This window comes from Lutra lutra, chromosome 11 (genome assembly GCF_902655055.1).
Source record: "Lutra lutra chromosome 11, mLutLut1.2, whole genome shotgun sequence".
NCBI classification, from domain to species: domain Eukaryota; kingdom Metazoa; phylum Chordata; class Mammalia; order Carnivora; family Mustelidae; genus Lutra; species Lutra lutra.
The window spans coordinates 85475313-85494556 of NC_062288.1; the positions used below are offsets into that span (position 1 = coordinate 85475313).

A 19244-nucleotide genomic window follows, 5' to 3' on the forward strand; every position below is an offset into this window, starting at 1 on the left:
CGCTCCCCTAAAATATGAAGGGCCCGTGGCATCAAGGGCAGGGCCCGCTGTCTAAACTCCCATCTGCAGCTGTCTCCCAGGTAAGGGCTGAGACTGCTTGCTTACGTTGTCTAGCCATCATTTCAGAGCTCTGAGGCAGTGAAAGGAAGGAGAAACAAACACTGATTAAATTTTAAAAATTTATTGTTTTCTTTTCTTTCTTTTTTTTTTTTTTTTGTTGTTGTTGCTGTTGATTTGTTCTTGAGATGGCTACAACACCAGACAGAACAGTGCCCTCAAATCTAATGCCTGTGCAGGGCTGCAACTCCATTAAAACAGTACGATCTGGTTTGGGCTTCCCTCTCCCGCCTCACTCCCCCAACGAAGTCAAATAATTTCCACATTTTTTTTTAGTAAAATACAGTTAGCCCTGTAAACACTTTCCCCCATAATCCCACCCTCTTTTTTGTCTTCTCTCATGTCTGTGGGTGAAAAATTAACTAAAAAACACAAAAGTCTTTTTAAAAAAACCCTAAAACTTAGAATATACATTTATATCCCACTCACCCTAATTTTGGCTCTTCTCTCCAAGGCTGATGATAACCCAATGTGGATTGGAAATGGACTGAGAGACTGGATAGGGTCAGGGCTGGGAATATACATGAATTTTGGCCCTGGCAGGTCCCAGTATCACTGATGTGACCATGATATAAAACGAACAGGTTCCTCCTTGTCAGAACAACTCTAGAGGTGGGAAGAAATGCTGGGACAGTGGGAGAAATTGCTACTCATTTTTGTGAAAAGAGGAGGGGAAAGGGAAGAAGGGAGGGTGGGAGAGAAAAAGAGGAAAAAATAACAGAAAACCTTAAGAGATGATCCTGACCCTTTTCTTCCAATTGCAGCTATTTCATCTGAATTCCCATTTTCCCTAAGTAAACGGTTTCGGTTTCACAAAAATTTGTACTTTTATTTCGTGTGCACATGCATGTTAGCATGTGTGGGTACGTGTGTATGTGTGTGTCACTGCTACCAAGTGAACGTTTCAGTTCTGGTTTTAGTTTAGTTTTCCTTTTTTTCCTTTTATTTCTTTAAAATTATTTTTCCTTTGAAACAAGTTCACCAGGAAACCAGCTCCCCTCCCACCACGCCGGACAGGCCGCAGCCATCTCTTTTTTAAACCGCGCTGATTTTCCCTCACACCCCCAAACAGGAACTCCTCAGGATGGCCTCGGAAGGCTGGAGTCTCTCCCTGTCTGGCGGGACGCTGTGGTGGCGGTGAAGGCCCCTCTGCCACAGTGGAGGTTTCTGATTGTGGGACACAGTCTGGTTTTTGTTTTCTTCCTGTCTTCTAATTAAAAAAGACATTCCTGACAAAAGAGAGAAGACAGTCAATAACTATGCTTCAGAAGATAGTAAACTTCAAAGTCAAGGTAGAAGTTTTCCTGTTTGCTCAGGTACCTCATTCAGGCCTCTGCTCTAAGAACTCAGCAAAAAAAAAAGTTGGAGTATTTACTTGTGAATCAAGAGCGCTACGGCTCTAATGATATTGTCTGAAGTCCTTCTCTGAGTGTGCTGTGAAACTAGGGTAATATGTTGGGGGTTAAGAGTATGCCAGCAGGTCTGGGCTGCCCACCCCAAACCAACCAGAAAATCTCTATTTTAGTCCGTTTAAATACTGGGGTTTCAGGCAAGTTTTCTGAAGGAAGACTTTGCCTATCATCTAAAGTTTAAAAATCACTGATTTAGTCTGTATGAAAGGGTACTACATGAAAGCATGAAGTAGAGTAGTTAAAAGAACGGACTCTGGCACCAGAATACCTGTGTGTGAATTGTGGCCTATCAATTACTGACTGTACATCAAGCAAATCGTTTAACATCCTGAAACCTCTATTCCCCTATACAATGGAACTAATAATGGTAATAATCCAGAGAACCATCTGAGGATTATCTTAGTTAATACAGGCAAGTACTTAGAACAGTACCTGACACAGTTAGGGCTCCATAAATGTTAGCTATGAGCGTCCATAGCTGTCCACCAATAAGCCTATGTGTACCAATGATACCTATTACCGATGCTGCAAAATTCAAGAATCCCAAATGGTATCACTATTCACTAAAGAAGAAAATTTAGAAATAATTTCTGGTGTGAGTGACGCACTGCTGAAGAGGGGCCTTCATCCACTAACACATTAAATGACAGAAACTACCAGTGAGGAGCTACACATTGAGAACTGCCTCGTGGGAGAATAAATCCCGCCTAAGACCTCTAAAGGGGGTGTGGGTGCTTAAGAAAGCTGCCTTTCTTCTCTCAGTCAAGAAACTGGCACCCACATCCTACTACCCAGTTCTTCCTGTCCTCAGCTAAGATTCCTGCTTTGCTGCAGAACCAGGAGTCAGGAAGCATATGGAGAAAAACTGGTGATCAGGAGCCTTTCCTCTACCTCCTGCCTTGGGCAGAACCTGGCATTTCAGTGTTCTGATAGTAAAAGTGTTCAGAATAATCATCTTTGCTCATTAAATCTGAAAGGTCAGTTTTAGAATGGTGTTACTGTAATCACGGTCTGCTTTAGGTCAGCATTGTTTTCGCCAAAGTAGCCAGGTTAAAAAATACTTGTTTATTAATATACACACTTACCATCCTAAAGTGTAAGTAAGGGGATACGAGGAGGAATTTTTTTTTGAGATCTCCTACAATAATAACTTTTCTATGGGGGTGAAGATGGTATCCAGACGCAGCTAACAATCATCTGGCTGCCTGGGCCCAAGCAAACCAGGGTCCTGCATTTCTTAATCTGAACAGCACTGTTTAACTGTTAAGTCTTTCCCAAACTAGCTATAGTACAAGTCCCATGATGGGCATTAAAACCTATGTCATCCCCAAGCGCTCCGAACAGCCAGGGAAAAAGCCGGGAACTGTAACCACTCACCTGGGTGACAGGCACAGTGCAGGAGTGTGAGCTATCGAAACAACCTGGTGAAGTCTCTCAAGGCCCAGCAAACTTGTTTACATTCCTCAGCACTAGAAAAAAAAAGGTAGGTTGGCCCCTGATGAGAAAGATACAATACGGTGAAAACAACCACAACACTGAGGTCCACTGAGAATTATCCTAGCTCTGCTTGAAGCTCTCTCCATTGTCTCGACTGTTTCTGATCTTTCTGTAACTAAAAGGCAAATATTAACTATTGCATGTGAGAATAATTATAAGCTGTATGGTCTCTAAAGAGTAGCTGTGGAGAAAAGCTGTTTGGGTTTGAATCTTGGCTCTACCACTCTTGGGCAAGTTACCAACCTGCTTTTGTTGCCGCATCTGTTTACCTACCTTACAGTGTTTGGAAGATTAAGTCAGTTCAACACTTCATTGGGAGTCCCTGACACAAACAAAAGAAAGCCAGAAGGCCCAAATAAAAAAAGCAAGCATATTCTACCTAAGGCTGATAACTTTAACTCTATGAGCTGAGCTAACTTAGGTACCCTGGTTCCTCATTCTCTTCCAAAGGCAGATTTTGTTGACCAACCCCATTTCGGCAACTAAGTCTCTATCCGTCATTGATATTCTCGTTGGAAAGGCTGCCCAGGGTTTCCTCCTGTGGGAGGTGAATGGAGAGGAGGGAGGAAAGGGTTAAGGCATGTAGAAAGACGGGAGGAAGCAGGACTTGGTCCTCAGGCAAGCACTGAAATGGGATTTAAATAGCCCAATATTCACCTGACCCTATTTTTTCAAGAGCCTCCTTTGTCCGAAACTGTCACCGAGAAACCAGATGATGCCCACTTCGTTCTTTTGTGTCAGTCTTCAGAGCAGGTTTTGGTAACTGAACATGAAACTAAGCTAAAAACAGTAGAAGAGGAAGAACTTCCGAATATGCCCATTCTTCTGTGGCCCTCTCTCTGGCTCAGAAAAATTCAGGGACCAGAGTCTATTACCTAAGATTCAATGTTAGAAGAAAGAGCTTTCTCCTTCTCATAATGTTAAACACCAGGGGAGGAACTGCCAACACTGGTTCCACAGAAAAGCAGGTGAAAGGAGAGCTCTCTCCTTAGTGCCTACATCTAGATTCCCCTACCTATTACAAGGTCTGGAAAAATCATTAAGAACCTTGAATCAGACCCCAGGATTTGATTCAACAGAGTATTCCAGAAACTTTCTCCAGTCTCTCTCCATCCTAAAAATGTAATAAAAATGATAAAGTCTTCTGGTTTTATTGAAATTCTGCCATTTCTGAATTTAACATGCTTCAATACAACCAATACCTTCCCTCGGTCTATTTCCAAATCAATACTATTAAGGAGGCAGTTGGGGGGGGCGAGCACAGATCACTCACGCTTCCAATGTCACAAGGGAAGAAGATATATTATCCAAGAGAAGCCACCATGTGGCATGTTATCATAAGGAACTATAACAGTAAGAAACAGTTAAACGTGAGGTAACAATGAAGACTTAAGATTCTACCCATGGTTTAATCCAAAGAGAAATGATAACTCCCTTCTTCACCTCTCTTGTGACACAGGGGAAAAAGTGCCGAAACCAGAATGCAGGCAGAGAGAACTGTGCGAGCCAGGGTGAAAGAGCGGTAGGCTGGCGTCCTGAGTCAGCTCAGCTCCGTTCCAGTCCTGTCGGCAACTGCTCTGGTGTCCAGAGCCTCAGCCAAATGTTTAATGTGTCCTTGACTAGGCCCAAAGAAATGGATTTTAAAAAACCCAAAAACCAAACTTATAAGCTACAACTATTTTCTGTTTTCTACCTCAGTCCTTCTGGCATTTATTTCCCATTTCATCTCACTGCATTCGCTGGGGAGCATGGGTGGCTCAGTTGGTTGGGCGTCTCTGCCTTTGGCTCAGGTCATGAATCCAGAGTCCTGGGATGGAGCCCCTCATCGGGATCCCTGCTCAGCAGGGAGTCTGTTTCTCGCTCTCTCCCCTGCTCGCACTCTATCTCTTGCAATCTCTCTCAAATAAATAAAATCTTAAAAAAAAAAAAAGTTCTAAAAAAAAAAAAAGAAAAAGAAAATGGCCACTATTTTTCTAGATTCTATTTTCCGGCTTCTAGTCCCACAATCCCGATCCTTTTGCCATACTTCTGAATACATTTATGGTGACCATCTCGAGCCTCATAATCCTAGTGGTGTGCTGAGAAATACAGCCCTTCTCACCTCATGTTCATGGATAATGCAGAATAACCAAGCTCTAACTAACGACATGAGCAAGAAGACACCCCATCCTGGCTTCTAACTCTAGAGTCAGTGCTTCCTTTACTCAACATCTTCTGACCTTGAGATTCTCATGCCGGTGTTAAGAATCCGAGAATAAACATCAACACAGAGAAATGGGAAATGATGGCAGGATTTCTTCTAGTCATAATTAGTAGTGTTTGGAGAGCAAGAATGATGTTTCAGAATGAAAAACCTCAGCTATCTTCAAGTTGACCAACGAAAAATGTTAGGGAATTAATTACCAGCACCATTTGAAAAACAGGCTTGGACTTGCTGAAATGAAACTGAACCAGTTTGCCCTCCCTGTTAGAATGGCAAACAAAGCAGCACGTTGAGACAGGAATTACAGGACCTTACAACCAAAAGGGAGACTGAGTCATGCATGGAACAGAAGGTTCAAGAGCAAAACTCGTACTAGAGAAAGAGAATTACTACAAGGAGGTGAGCAATCTCAAAGCTTTTCTCTAGTACCTCGACATTACCTCTTCTGTTCATTTCCCAGCACCGTGTCATCACAGCCTACTATAGGAGGAGCTGCAAAACTTGTTCCGCAGTGGGAGATCAAGCAGGCCAGGCTGCCGGTGCACCTTATTTCCCAATATCACAGGGCAAAGATCACAGGTATTTTTGTTTGTAGCCTTGCGTTATTTAGGTTCCTTTCTGTGCCACTTAATTTTCCTTAAATGGGGGAATATCCATGACTTTACAGACTTATTCTACAGTTCTACATATCATAGACTAGTTCAGATAAGGGAATACAGGTTTGGTGGATACTTATTCTAGAATGTGTGGGTGGTTGCCTTAGAGCTGGCAGGAGACATGCTCCAGCTAGCTTTGCAAATGCATTAACAACATTCCATCAGGTTCTTTTCCAAGGAGAAAGTTAACATTCACTGATCACCTACTACATACCAAATCTTTAGATTTCCACTTGATATCTCATAATAACCCCTTATGAGTAAGAGAGGTAGTATTAACCCTATTTTACAGATGAATAGGCCAAGGTTCAGCAAGTAGCAAGATTCATGCCAGTATCCCTGACGCTAAACCTAGTTCTTTGAGGCTTCTCTCCAGGCTTCCATTTGCTTTAAGGAAATTAGAGCCAATATGATCCTGCCCAATACTAGATGGAAAAGAACAAAACAGAAGCAGAAAGAAGCTACTACACTCTTTTCCCTGAGACTGCTTAGAGGTGGAATACTACTACTGGGAAGATTCACCGTAAAAAAAAGTAAAATAATTTTGTAAAGTCATCCCAGTCAATATACACCTACCTAGAGAAGGGGAAATTCCCTTCTAGCAAAATATATCATGAAAGTAGTCACATGCCATTTTTTTGGTCATGCATGTCACTTGATCTATGGCCAAAAATCAGTTACTTCTGGGACATGAAGTTAAGTCACTTTTAGTAAGCTACAAAATGACAGCACTCATAGGTTTGGAATTTTAACAAATTCTTTAGCAAAATTACTGAAGAGACTCTGGGAGATGAGAAAATAACCCATTTTGGAAAGTAAGATTAAGAAATTAAGTCTCAGAAAAGATAATCAGTTATTGAACCACCACCTACAATTTATCCCCCCCTTTTGCCCTTTTATTTTTTTAAAGATTTTATTTATTTGAGAGAGAGGGCATGTGCGAGAGAAAAAGAGAAAGAGCACACACGTGCACAACCAGGGGGAGGGGCCGAGGACAGGGACAAGCAGTCTCCCCACTGAGCATGAAGCTGAGGAGACTGAGAGATCATGACCTGAGCTGAAGTCAGATGCTTAATGGACTGAGCTACTCAGGCGTCTCTCTCCTCTTTTTAAAAACTAGGTCTGGTTTTAATTATAAATGTATACCACACGCTTAGAAAAAAATGAAAATATTATAGAAAGTTATGAAATAAAAACTGAAAGTCCCATCCTGGTCCCAGTTGTCTTCAGAAATTTACTATGCATATATATAACATATATAGTAAAACAGCTTTTATTTATTTATTTATTTATTTATTTATTTATTTTTATATAAGTGCTCTCCTTTTTTTTTTTTTTTAAAAGATTGTACTTATTTATTTGACAGACAGAGATCATAAGTAGGCAGAGAGAGAGGAGGAAGCAGGCTCCCTGCCGAGCAGAGAGCCCGATGTGGTGCTCGATCCCAGGACCCTGGGATCATGACCTGAGCCGAAGGCAGAGGCTTTAACCCACTGAGCCACCCAGGCACCCCATAAAACAGCTTTTAAAAGTGCAAGCTGGTTCATTTACAACAGCATCAAAAAGAATGTAACATTTAAACTACAAAATGTTGCTGAAAGAAATTAAAGACACCAAAAAACCACAAAGACCTCTCCTGTTCATGGACTGGAAGACTTAATTTTGTTAGGACATCAATACTACTCAAAGTGATCTATAGATTCAATGTAATTGCTTTCAAAAATCCTGACATTTTTTTTGTGAAAATAGGAAAATATATCCTAAAATTCATATGGAATCTCAAAAGACCCCAAATACTCCAAATAACCTTAGACAAGGAACAAGCTGGGGGTCTCACATTTCCCAATTTCAAAATTATTACAAAACCATAGTAATCAAAACAGTATGGTACCGACATAAAGACAGACATGGAGATCAATGGAATAGAACAAAGGGCCCCAAAATAAATCCCTCACATATATGGTAAAATGATTTTTTTTAAAAGATTTTATTTATTTGACAGAGAGAGAGAGAGAGGTCACAAGTAAGCAGAGAGGCAGGCAGAGCAAGAGGGGGAAGCAGGCTCCCCGCTGAGCAGAGAGCCTGATGCAGGCCTCGATCACAGGACCCCAAGATCATGACCTGAGCCGAAGGCAGAGGCCTAACCCACTGAGCCACCCAGGGGCCCAGTAAAATGATTTTTTTTTTTATTTGTTTATTTCACAGAAAGATCACAAGTAGGCAGAGAGGCAGGCAGAGAGAGAGAGAGAGAGAGAGGAGGAGGAGGCAGGCTCCCTGCTGAGCAGAGAGCCCGATGCGGGACTCGATCCCAGGACTCTGGGATCATGACCTGAGCCGAAGGCAGAGGCTTTAACCACTGAGCCACCCAGGTGCCCCTAAAATGATTTTTAATAAGGGTGCCGAGACCATTCAGTGGGGAAAAGAACACTACTGGGAATTCTTTTCAATCCAAAGGAACTAAAAACAAGGTCCTTTTTTTTTTAAAGGTGGGGAGGGGCAGAGAGGAGAGAATCTTAAGGAGGCTCCATGCCCAGCAGAGCCAGCCCAATGCCGGGCTTGATCTCACAACCCCGAGATCATGACCTGAGTAGAAATCAAACGTTGGGACACCTGACTGAGCCACATAAGGCACCCTAAATGCAGGGTCCTGAAGAAATATTTGTATACCCATGTTCACAGCAGCATTACTTAACAACAGTCAAGAGGTAGAAGCAATCCAAATGTCCACCAATAGATGAATGAATAAATAAAATATGGTACATAAAGTGGAATGTTATTCAGCCTTAAAAAGGAAAAGAAATTCTGACACACGCTACAGCATAGATGAACCTTGAGAACATTACAGAGAGTCACAAAAGGATAAACACCGTATGATTTCACTCATAAACAGAAAGTAGAGTATGACTGCTAGGGAATGGGAGAAGGGGGAGTTGCTGTTGTATGGGTATAGTTTTAGTTTTATAAGATGAAAAAAATTCTGGAAATTGCACAACAGTGTGAATATACTTAACACTACTGAAGAGTATACTTGAGAATAGTTAAAATGATAAATTCTATGTGTATTTTATCACAGTAAGAAAGTTAAAAAAATTATCAGGACAAGTTGGGTTATATGATACTGTTATTTTTTCCATTTATAATATACCTTACATATATTTCTGTATCATGACACTTATATTCTTGCTCCTTCTCTTCCAGTGCCTACTCATTTAGTTATACTCTGTTAATTATTTAATCATTTTCTATTAATGAGCAATTAGAGCATTTCCAGTGTTTTTCACTATTACCAAACCTTACTCAACATTCATTCTTGGACCTGTAAGTTATTCCACTACTATATGAATATAAGCCAATGCCTAAAATTTAGGCAAAATTCTAGAGATTCTAGATATATACAAAGGTATATGAGGGCAAGGTAGCACACAGTTACAAAACACACTTTAACTTGCTACCATTAACACTTAATAGCCATAAAAATCTCATAACCTTTGAGTCAGTGATTGCATTTTAAGGAAAATAGTCAAAAGAAGGAAAAGGCTAGAGTTTTAATATTACCCATAATACTAAAAAATAACTGAAATGTCTACTAATAGAGGCACTGTATGGAAATTAAGCAACACCTTTTTGGCTATAAAGCAGTAATTAGGAAGACTATGTAGCTACACTTAAAATGGTAACTAAGTTCACAATAAAAAATATACTAATGTATACTTAACATTTTAACTAAGCTGTAAACAAGCAGCTCATGGACTCAATGCATCTCAAAGAGATATTTTGTTTGGCCTGCAAGAAATTAAACTTCAGTATCTTTAGGCACAGTGAAAATTTTCCAATTCACTGCAGTTTACATCATCTATGTTTTACAACTAATGCTTCACCTAATCACATCTGTGTTCCTGACCCGTGACTTCAGAAAGATAAAGACAGATCCCGCAAAGGGTAGCGGGCTGATGAATGCATTTTTCTTTTGGAAGAAATAGCGCTTCCACTTACCCATTAAGACCTTATACCAGTTAATAAATTTGCACAGTAAAACTGATGTACACCTAAACAATATGGTGGTATTTCCCCTCAGATTGGTTTCTAATGTCAATTTGTGCAATTCAATGCTAAACAGACAAACTATGAATTAATGAAGGCACACAAGAAACATACTCCTGGGTAAATCTGGTATAAGAAACGAAGATATATTTTTTCTGCACACTCATTTCTGTTATATTTAAAAAAAGCAACAAAACCAGAAAAGTCCCCCATCACTCACCTAGTGACTTGTTTATGGAAATCGGTTAGTTGTTTGTGTGTCACTGTGACTGCTCCCACGGTTGTCTCCTTTGGCAAACCTTTCAAGGAGTTCTCTAACCATCGACAGAAAGTCTGTGCAGAGAGACAGTAAGAGTTTTGAGAGGAGGCAGGACTTACTCAACTGGACCTTACAAGTAATAACAAAACCTGCAGGCTTTTCTTAGCACCATCAGCTCTTCCAGACTTGGAAGTGAGTAAAGGAATTAACAAAAGCACTTCTATCTTTAGGCCTTCCAACCCTCTGGGGTTTGGAACAGTCTACAAAGGTAAACCTAGACTTCCCATCAAAGGTGTGGCGGGCATCATTTCAGCAAGCCCTTCTCTACCTCAGAAGTGAAGTCTCTTCTGGATGAGACTATTGCTCTGCTTCTGTCATTAAACTTCTGTAATACTTCAAAAATTAAACAGCTGCCAGAAAACTCTAGGGTGTACAGATCACAGGCAACCTACAGCAAAGGTTCAGTACCACAAAGAGTAAGAACAAAAAGTATAGTTAAGTAAACTTGTCATAGAACATATATATAGTATGAATTGAGAGTCAAAGGATTTTAAGGTCAACTCTCAGTAGAATATTCATATCCAGACAGCTCCTTTGTGGTGCCTGCCTGTTCTCTGGGTCAGAAAATTTTGTTGCTCACTCTGGTTTGCTATTTAATAAAATACTATTTCAGCTCCTGGGTGGCTCAGTGGGTTCAGCTGCTGTCTTCGGCTGGGGTCATGATCTCACGGTCCTGGGATCAAGCCCCACATTGGGCTCTCTGCTCACTGTTTCTCTCTCTTATGCTCCCTCTGTGCTCTCCCACTCTCTCTCAAAAAAATAAATTTTAAAAATCTTAAAAAAAATATAAAAGAATACTATTGGGGCGCCTGGATGGCTCAGTGGGTTGAGCATCCCACTCTTGGTTTCGGTTCAGTTCATGATCTGATGGGTTGAGGGATCCAATGCTCAACAGGGTGTCTGCTTGGGATTCTCCCTCTGCCCCTCCCCCGACTTGCGTACTCTCTATCTCAAATAAATCCTTTTTAAAAATGTTGTAAAAGAATATTATTTATATCTAAGCATAGTCTCTTTATGCCTTTTAAATGCACAAAAACTGTCTACCCATCCTTCCCCCTTCCTTCCTCTTCAAACTAAAAATCAAATCTAGAGACTTCCTCTGGGTTACTTTCAGTCGAACCCTTCTTCTTTGAGCTAGCTCTAATTTTCCAGGCCTTTCTTAAGTAGGGTGTATACTTTGGTTGTAGTTTTCAGCAATAAAATAACCTTTACAACTAAATTGTTTTACATTATATATCCCATTATGTTAATTTATGGTAACAAACCAGAGCAAAAGTAAACATTACATTTTATAAATGCTTAGGAAGTACTGCATAATTCTCCAAATGTTGCCCCCCAAGGAAGACAACACTCTACTAAGACAAACACGGAGGGGCAAGAGATTCAGGAAGAACCCTTACTTGATACAAGTTTTGGCATCCAAAATAGCCTGTGAGTTAACTACAATGTAGTCCCAAACAAGAACATTAAGAAATGAAACTAAAAAGTGGGGCGCCTGGGTGGCTCAGTGGGTTAAGGCTTCGGCTCAGGTCATGATCCCGGGGTCCTGGGTCTCAGCAGAGAGCCTGCTTCCCTCTCTCTCTCTCTCTCTGACTGCCTTTCTGCCTACTTGTGATCTCTGTCTGTCAAATAAATAAATAAATAATCTTTAAAAAAAAAAAATGAAACTAAAAAGCAAAATTAATCAGCACACAAAGGAATCTCAGAAATCTGGTTGAAAACATGAATAAAGGGGCGCCTGGGTGGCTCAGTGGGTTAGGCCGCTGCCTTCGGCTCAGGTCATGATCTCAGAGTCCTGGGATCGAGCCCTGCGTCAGGCTCTCTGCTCGGCGGGGAGCCTGCTTCCTCCTCTCTCTCTGCCTGCCTCTCTGCCTGCTTGTGATCTGTCAAATAAATAAATAAAATCTTAAAAAAAAAAAAAAGAAAACATGAATAAATTTGCCACAGATGGGTATCCAACAAAGAAGTAAAGGTTTATTTATTTTTTTTTTTAAAAGATTTTATTTATTTGACAGACAGAGATCACAAGTAGGCAGAGAGGCAGGCAGAGAGAGGAGGAAGCAGGCTCCCCGCTGAGCAGAGAGTCTGATGCAGGGCTTGATCCCAGGTCCCTGGGATCATGACCCACGAGCCAAAGGCAGAGGCTTTAATCCACTGAGCCACCCAGGCACCCCAGAAGTAAGGGTTTAAATAGTATATTCGAGTCATGTGACAAAGCTGATATGCCATCTTCTATAGAAAAAATCCCTGTGTTCACTTTTGAAAATGGCATGATTAAGAAAGTGCTCAAGAATGCAAATTTTCTTTCAGCCTTCTATCCCTAGAATTTCAATCAGTTTACAGGGTATGGACAACCCGTATTTATGTAAAAGTTCCTCTACAAAAATTCAGTTGTAAGCTGATGGTCATAGAAAATAATCACTTTAAAACTGCTTGACACCCATTCTGTGGATATCTATCTATATAGTAAACACTTAAAAGCCCATGGCTACCTGGTTTCTGTTCCTGCCTCAACTTGCTGTTCTAATTTTCTTCCTCTGTTAGCACTTAATCTTATGTTTACAAATTAAGAATATTTTTATTTTTATTTTTTTAAGTTTTTTTCTTTTAATCCACTTATTTGAGAAAGACAGAGAGGGAGAGAACAAGCAAGGAGGAAGGTCAGAGGGAGAGAGAGAAGCAGACACCCCCTGCTGAGCAGGAAGCTCCACATGGGGCTCGATCTCAGTACCCCGAGGATCATGACCTAAGCCAAAGGTAGCTGCTTAACCGACTAAGTCACCCAGGTGCACCAAGAATGTTTTATAAAGTTAAATTTACATAATAAGTTTTCTGCCACCTGGGAACCAAGTATGCTTGTAAAAAAGTAACAGTATAGAAATTTTATTTCTCAGGTCAAGGACTTTTTCCTTTTTTTTTTTTTTTAAAGATTATTTATTTATTTATTTGACAGAGATCACAAGTAGGCAGAGAGGCGGGCAAATAGAGAGATGGGGAAGCAGGCTCCCCGCCGAGCAGAGAGCCCGACACGGGGCTCGATCCTAGGACCCTGGGATCACGACCTGAGCAGAAGGCAGAGGCCTTCACCCACCAGTGCCACCCAGGCACCCCAGGTCAAGGACTTTTGTAATCAAACTTGTTGGCGCTCAGGGGTTCACTGAGTACTTTCTTTAGAAAAACACAAAAATACAGCCATATTAGATTGAAACAAGAACATGCTGAACAACTAGGGAACTGCAGGTACTATTCATTCCTGAAGCATTGAGCTTATGTGGAAGAACTGTAGAGCTACCTGACGAAACCAAAATCACAAAGGAGCCTCACGAATTTGATATAGAAGAAATAGGGGTGCCTGGTGGCATAGTCAGTTAAACGTCCAACTCTTGGTTGGGCTCAGGTTGTGAGACTGAGCCATGTCGGGCTCTGCACTCGGCTCGGAATCTGAGATTCTCCCTCTTCCTCTGCCCTTCCTATTCGTGCCCCCTCTCTCTCAAATAAATAAATCTTAAAAACAACAACAACAAAAACAACAATTAAAAGTTCATGTGGCTGTTCTGGAAGATAAACCCAAAGAAAATGTAGAAATTTATCAAGCATCTGCCCTGCACGTGACCACATTTCATTTCAGCCGAAGATCAACTAAAAGCATATGCTCACTAAAACAATATAAACTAATCACTGAATTTTGGAGATAACACACAAATCCAAGGAAGAACTTTTGGCTCAGTACATCAGAATCTAACACTAGAAGTGTACTCTGCTTTGTGAAACTACTGAAGTTGAGGCTAACAACTGTCATCAATGATACAAAGCAAGAGACAACATTAAGATATATGTGGACTTAAAATTTACAATAAACTTGTGCATCTGGATTTTTCCGTGGTTCTGGAAGATAGCTTACTTTAACTAGAACCAACTGTGCACTTTTCTACACTGCTTTTGTATTAATATTAAAAACTATAAATCCTATTTAAAAAATAATGTATAAGCTATATATACTTTACCACTATACTCAAAACTTCCACACAGTACACATAACCTCATTTATAATCATGGCCCAGTACTGAAATTACTTGGACATTACTGGATAGCCTAAAAAAACCTTCCATGCTCAGGTGATAAATGACCTGGATCAAGAACTGAAACAAGATGCAAATTAATCCAAAGGAGAAATCCAAGTGTATATTGTGAGCTGATTTTCTGCTTCTTTATCCCCAAATGCTCTGGTGAGATTATTACCAAGGAAAACCATACAATGTTATCTAAGGAGCTTGGAGTGAATTCCCTTCTTGAATAACCTGTACCACTATGTAACTGATATATGGGCATCTCTTACAAATGAACAACAAATTACTCACTGGCCAGCCACACAGCTGAATTCCATGCTTAGTATTCGGTAATATAAACCCTATGACAGTGACACCAACATGCTTTTAAACACCTAATAATGCGGGGCTCCTGGGTGGCTCAGTGGGTTAAGCCTCTGCCTTGTGCTCAGGTCATGATCTCAGGGTCCTGGGATCGAGCCCCACATCGGGCTCTCTGCTCAGCAGGGAGTCTGCTTCTTCCTCTCTCTCTCTGCCTGCCTCTCTGCCTGCTTGTGATCTGTCAAGTAAATAAATAAAATCTTAAAAAAAAAAAAACCAAACCTAATAATGCATTACTGGCCTTCTATAGGCCCCTTCATCTAATAATTAAACTTAGCAATATGCCTAGATTAGGTACCATGGAGATACAACAGAGCTGGTTTCAAAGTTATAGTCTGCCTCCAGGAACCAAAGTTTAAGGACTGTGAGAATGGGTTCTTCATGAAAACAATCTTACCGGTCTGTCAACCTGCATGATCTCCCAGAGGACTTCAGCCACATCTGGTAGGGTATAGGGAGGGAGACAAAAGCAGCATGTGTGGAGCAACTGGCTTACAAGTTGCTGTCCAAGCTGGTTCATCACCTGTCCAATAAGTTCTTTCCGTAATTCAAAGTCTTCTTCATGCTGTAAGGAAACAAGAGCAAAAGATGAATTCTAATTTCAACTCTCCACTCTAATAATTCCTCCTTCCTGGAAAAAGAAGTATATATAATACATAACAGCAAGATTTACAGACTCCACTAAAATGTTCTGTCCTTAGGAAGAAAATATTAAGAGTTTAGTATCAAGGAAATGGGCATGGATTTCAGCTGAGATTAACCTTAACCTTTAGAATAGAGAGCAGAAGAGAAACAATGACTAAAGGTTACAGGTAGCAGTTTTAATTATTTTTCATAGAAAAATGTGTTCCTATTTCCTTTTTTATTTATTTATTTATTTAAAGATTTTATTTATTTATTTGACAGAGAGAGATCACAAGTAGACAGAGAGGTAGGCAGAGAGACGGAGGGAAGCAGGCTCCCTGTTGAGCAGAGAGCCTGATGCGGGACTTGATCCCAGGACCCTGAGATCATGACCTGAGCTGAAGGCAGCGGCTTAAACCACTGAGCCACCCAGGCGCCCCCTATTTCCTTTTTTAAAACCAAGTGAATAAACAAGAACTTCTATCAGATACCTAATCTTTTCTATCAAAAAACAAACAAACAAACAAAAAAAAACCACCACACCAAAAAAACCCTTATTTTCTTCTTGGCACAGAATTACACATTGGCATTTCTTGAATATATACAAGAATATACATATATTTCTAATATCTTGGAAAAAAATAACTTTTTATAAACTGCTTTTCACATCTAGTTTTCTTCTTTCTCCTTTATGACCAAACTTCTTAAATAATTAGCCCATTAACACAGTTGCTTTTTTCTTCACCATTCTCTATTAACCTTAAATAAACTCTATTCTACATTTAGCCAAATCTACCTTTGAAAATTTTGTGGGGCTCCTGGGTGGTTCAGTGGGTTAAGCCTCTGCCTTCTGCTCAGGTCATGATCTCAGGGTCCTGGATGGAGCCCTGCATCGGGCTCTCTGATTAGCAGGGAGCCTGCTTCCCCTCTCCCCCTGCCTGCCTCTCTGCCTACTTGTGATCTCTCTCTGTCAAATAAATAAATAAAATCTTAAAAAAAAAAAAAGAAAGAAAGAAAACTTTGTGAGCCATTTTACTACTCCAGCCAACTAGGTCTCTTAATTGTCTAACGTACTTAGTACTATCCTTTCTCTGACTATGATTTATGCCCCAGTTAAGACTGTCCTCCCCTCTCTAATCCATCCAAATTCTACCTATATCCCATGGGCCCAGTGAAGTCCATCTTCTTCCAGAAATTAATCCCAACCCACTTCTGACCAAGGAGCTTTCTCTGATCTCATAGCAATCATGACTTTTATCACTCATCTGGCAATCAAATACTGCCTTATGGTTACTTAAATCTTTTTATCTCTGTTTATCTGTTTCTCTCTTCTACTAAATCCTGGATGATAGGGGAGCAGAAATACTTTTAGACTGTTTCATATAGCTTTTAGCACTTAGTAGAGGCTGTCTGAAATCTAATAGTTAATGTTTTGGTTAGTGAATGGTATGTACCTACCAATATAGATCAATTAAGGAGAATCTGGTTTTCCCCTAAGAAATGAGGAAGAGATATAAAAAGGTGATAAGGTACAAAGCAGAAAGGTACAGTGTTTATACTTACATCATTGGCTACCCCTGTATGGATAAGGTCTCGCAGGAACCTCATGACACTGCAATTGGCATCCCGGTGGTCCAGGGTAGTAGAGGCAATGGCCCACTGCAAAATAGGGATGACCACTTGGCTCCTCAGCAAGGTGACAGGGCTGCGCTGAATAAACCTGGTGTTTTGGAAAGACAGGCTAGGTATAAATGAAAGGATTAGGCTCCAAAGCAGCCAGAGTAAAAGGCAAAACAAAGGATGGAGACAAAAAGATCAGTGGTTGCTAGAGGTTAGAAGGTGAGGGACGGCTGAACAGGTGGAATACATTGATTTTTAGGGTATTAAAACTATTCTGCATGATATTATAATGGTAGATACATGCATTATACATCTGTCCAAATCCACAGAAGGTACACCACCAAGAGTGAATCCTAATGTAAACTATGGACTTTGGATGATAATGACATGTTAATACAGGTTCATCAATTCCAACAAACAGACTACTCTGGTGGGGGATGTAAATAGTGAGGGAGGCCGTGGGGTTGTGGGGGGTAGAGCAGGGGTATATAGGAACTCTCTAAACTTTCCACTCAATATCCTACAAGGTTACCAACGCTTTAACATACATGGAGACTCTCCACAAAAAAGACACAACATTTTCCAAATTTACTTCATAATGCTTATCTAGCAAAGAGCATCTCAGGGATGTTTTTCAAGTAACACAAGCTGGGTAAACAGGGACTGGAGTCCACCCAAGGTTCTCTCGTATCAACAACAATAACAACAACAACAAAGGTGTTTCTAACATGTCAAAAAATTAACCAAAATAGCATTCAATATTCAATCCTGAAATAGTTAATATTACTTTGCATTTTTTAAGTGATAAAATATATAGTAAGTGTGTATTTACATATAATAATCTACTTTTCATAATTTTTAAATGCTTTTATGTTCACTAACTGATTTGGTTCAAATTCCTTAGCTAGGGACTAAAGAAGGAATTCAAAGGTTTGGCAATAATATAGTCAGTGTTACTGGTAAAAGGAAATTTAAGTAAAAACTGGGGTGGAAAGCTAGGGGTAGAACAGGAAGTACAGAACAAGATAACTTCTAAGGCACCTTAAAATCCTAAGAATTTTTTACTCTGAGATATGATTATTATCTAAAGGATGCCAAGTTTCCTAAATGAAAAAGCTGAAGTGAAACATGTCATCAGAGCAGCAAAGAAACATAAAACTACAGGGGATTCTACAGATTTTCTAATCAAATGTTTTTACCAAGCTGGTTTTAACGGTCTTGAGCATGTTCCCTCCTTTGTGACAGAAACCCAGCCCAGCTGCTTTACCCTGCTCCCATCCAACTCCTCTTCCTCACTTACAGGGATATTCCGTTCATGATTTAACTATGGGCTATGAGAATCATTAACCTACCTATACTCCACTAACCTCATTTTATAGAGAAACAGTCAAGCGTTACAAGACAAGATGAAGCAGTGATGGGGAAAAGCAATAGAAGAAAGGGTTGCTCTTCAGAAGGACTAACCTGGTGGCCAGCCTGAACAGGTCATCCACAGTGTCGGGGTGATTCTGAAGCCCATTTTGCTGTTCCAGCAGCTGAAAGGTAGGGATGCACAGTGCCTAAAACAGAATGGTGATTTTAAATAAATACTATATACTAAATCCAACAGCATTCAGACTTGCTAAATATCACAACATATACAAAAGGTACAAAACAGGGGAAGTACAGATGGGAAAAGAAAAAAACTATGATGAGAATCAGATCAAGAAAAGGAAGAGAGAAATCTTTCTCAACTGATAACAGTTTTCATATACGAAGTCTACAGTTCAGAAAGGGTTGAGGGTATAAATTTTAGTTGATGAAACTGGACAGATGTTATCTCAAAGTTTCAGAAGTTTCTGCAGGGGCCTTGGTGGCTCAGTTAAGCATCCAACTCTTGATTTTGGCTCACGTCATGATCTCAGGGTCATGAGAGTGAGCCCTTTGTCAAGCTCCATGCTAGGTGTGGCGCTGAATTCAGATTCTCTCTCTTCGTCTTCCCATGCTCACTACCCCCCTAACCCCACCTTGTTCTCTATCTCTGTCTCTTTCTCTCTTTCTCACAAAAGTTGTAGAAGTTTCTGAAAGTAAAGACTGCTTGTGTACTAGATATGGTCAAGTCCACTAAAGGAGTAGATGAAGGATTTTTTTTTGAGATTTTAAAATAACAGTATGTTGATTTTATTTTATTTCTGAGAGCGTGAGAAGGGGCAAAGGGAAGAGAATCTTAATCAGACTCCATGCCCAGTGTGGGGCCTGATGTGGGACTCGATCTCACAACCCTGAGATCATGACCTGAGTCCAAATGAAGAGTCGGACACTTAACTGAGTGAGCCACTCAGGTGCCCC

The 19244-nt window shown here is 40.4% G+C and overlaps 1 protein-coding gene across 2 annotated transcripts in view; it reads right to left on the minus strand.

Annotated features, from left to right (window-relative positions):
• Positions 1-165: 165 nt before the first annotated feature.
• Positions 166-19244, minus strand: part of TNPO3 (transportin 3) — a 92784-nt gene continuing 73705 nt past the window's right edge. For both annotated transcript variants that reach the window (XM_047694475.1, XM_047694476.1), the window contains 6 exons: positions 18381-18475; positions 16860-17016; positions 15070-15237; positions 10147-10259; positions 2907-2998; positions 166-1346 (listed from right to left, as the gene is read on the minus strand). In XM_047694475.1, coding sequence (XP_047550431.1) covers positions 2938-2998; positions 10147-10259; positions 15070-15237; positions 16860-17016; positions 18381-18475 — 594 coding nt within the window. In that variant the 3' untranslated portion in view covers positions 166-1346; positions 2907-2937. The remainder of the gene's footprint in view (positions 1347-2906; positions 2999-10146; positions 10260-15069; positions 15238-16859; positions 17017-18380; positions 18476-19244) is intronic.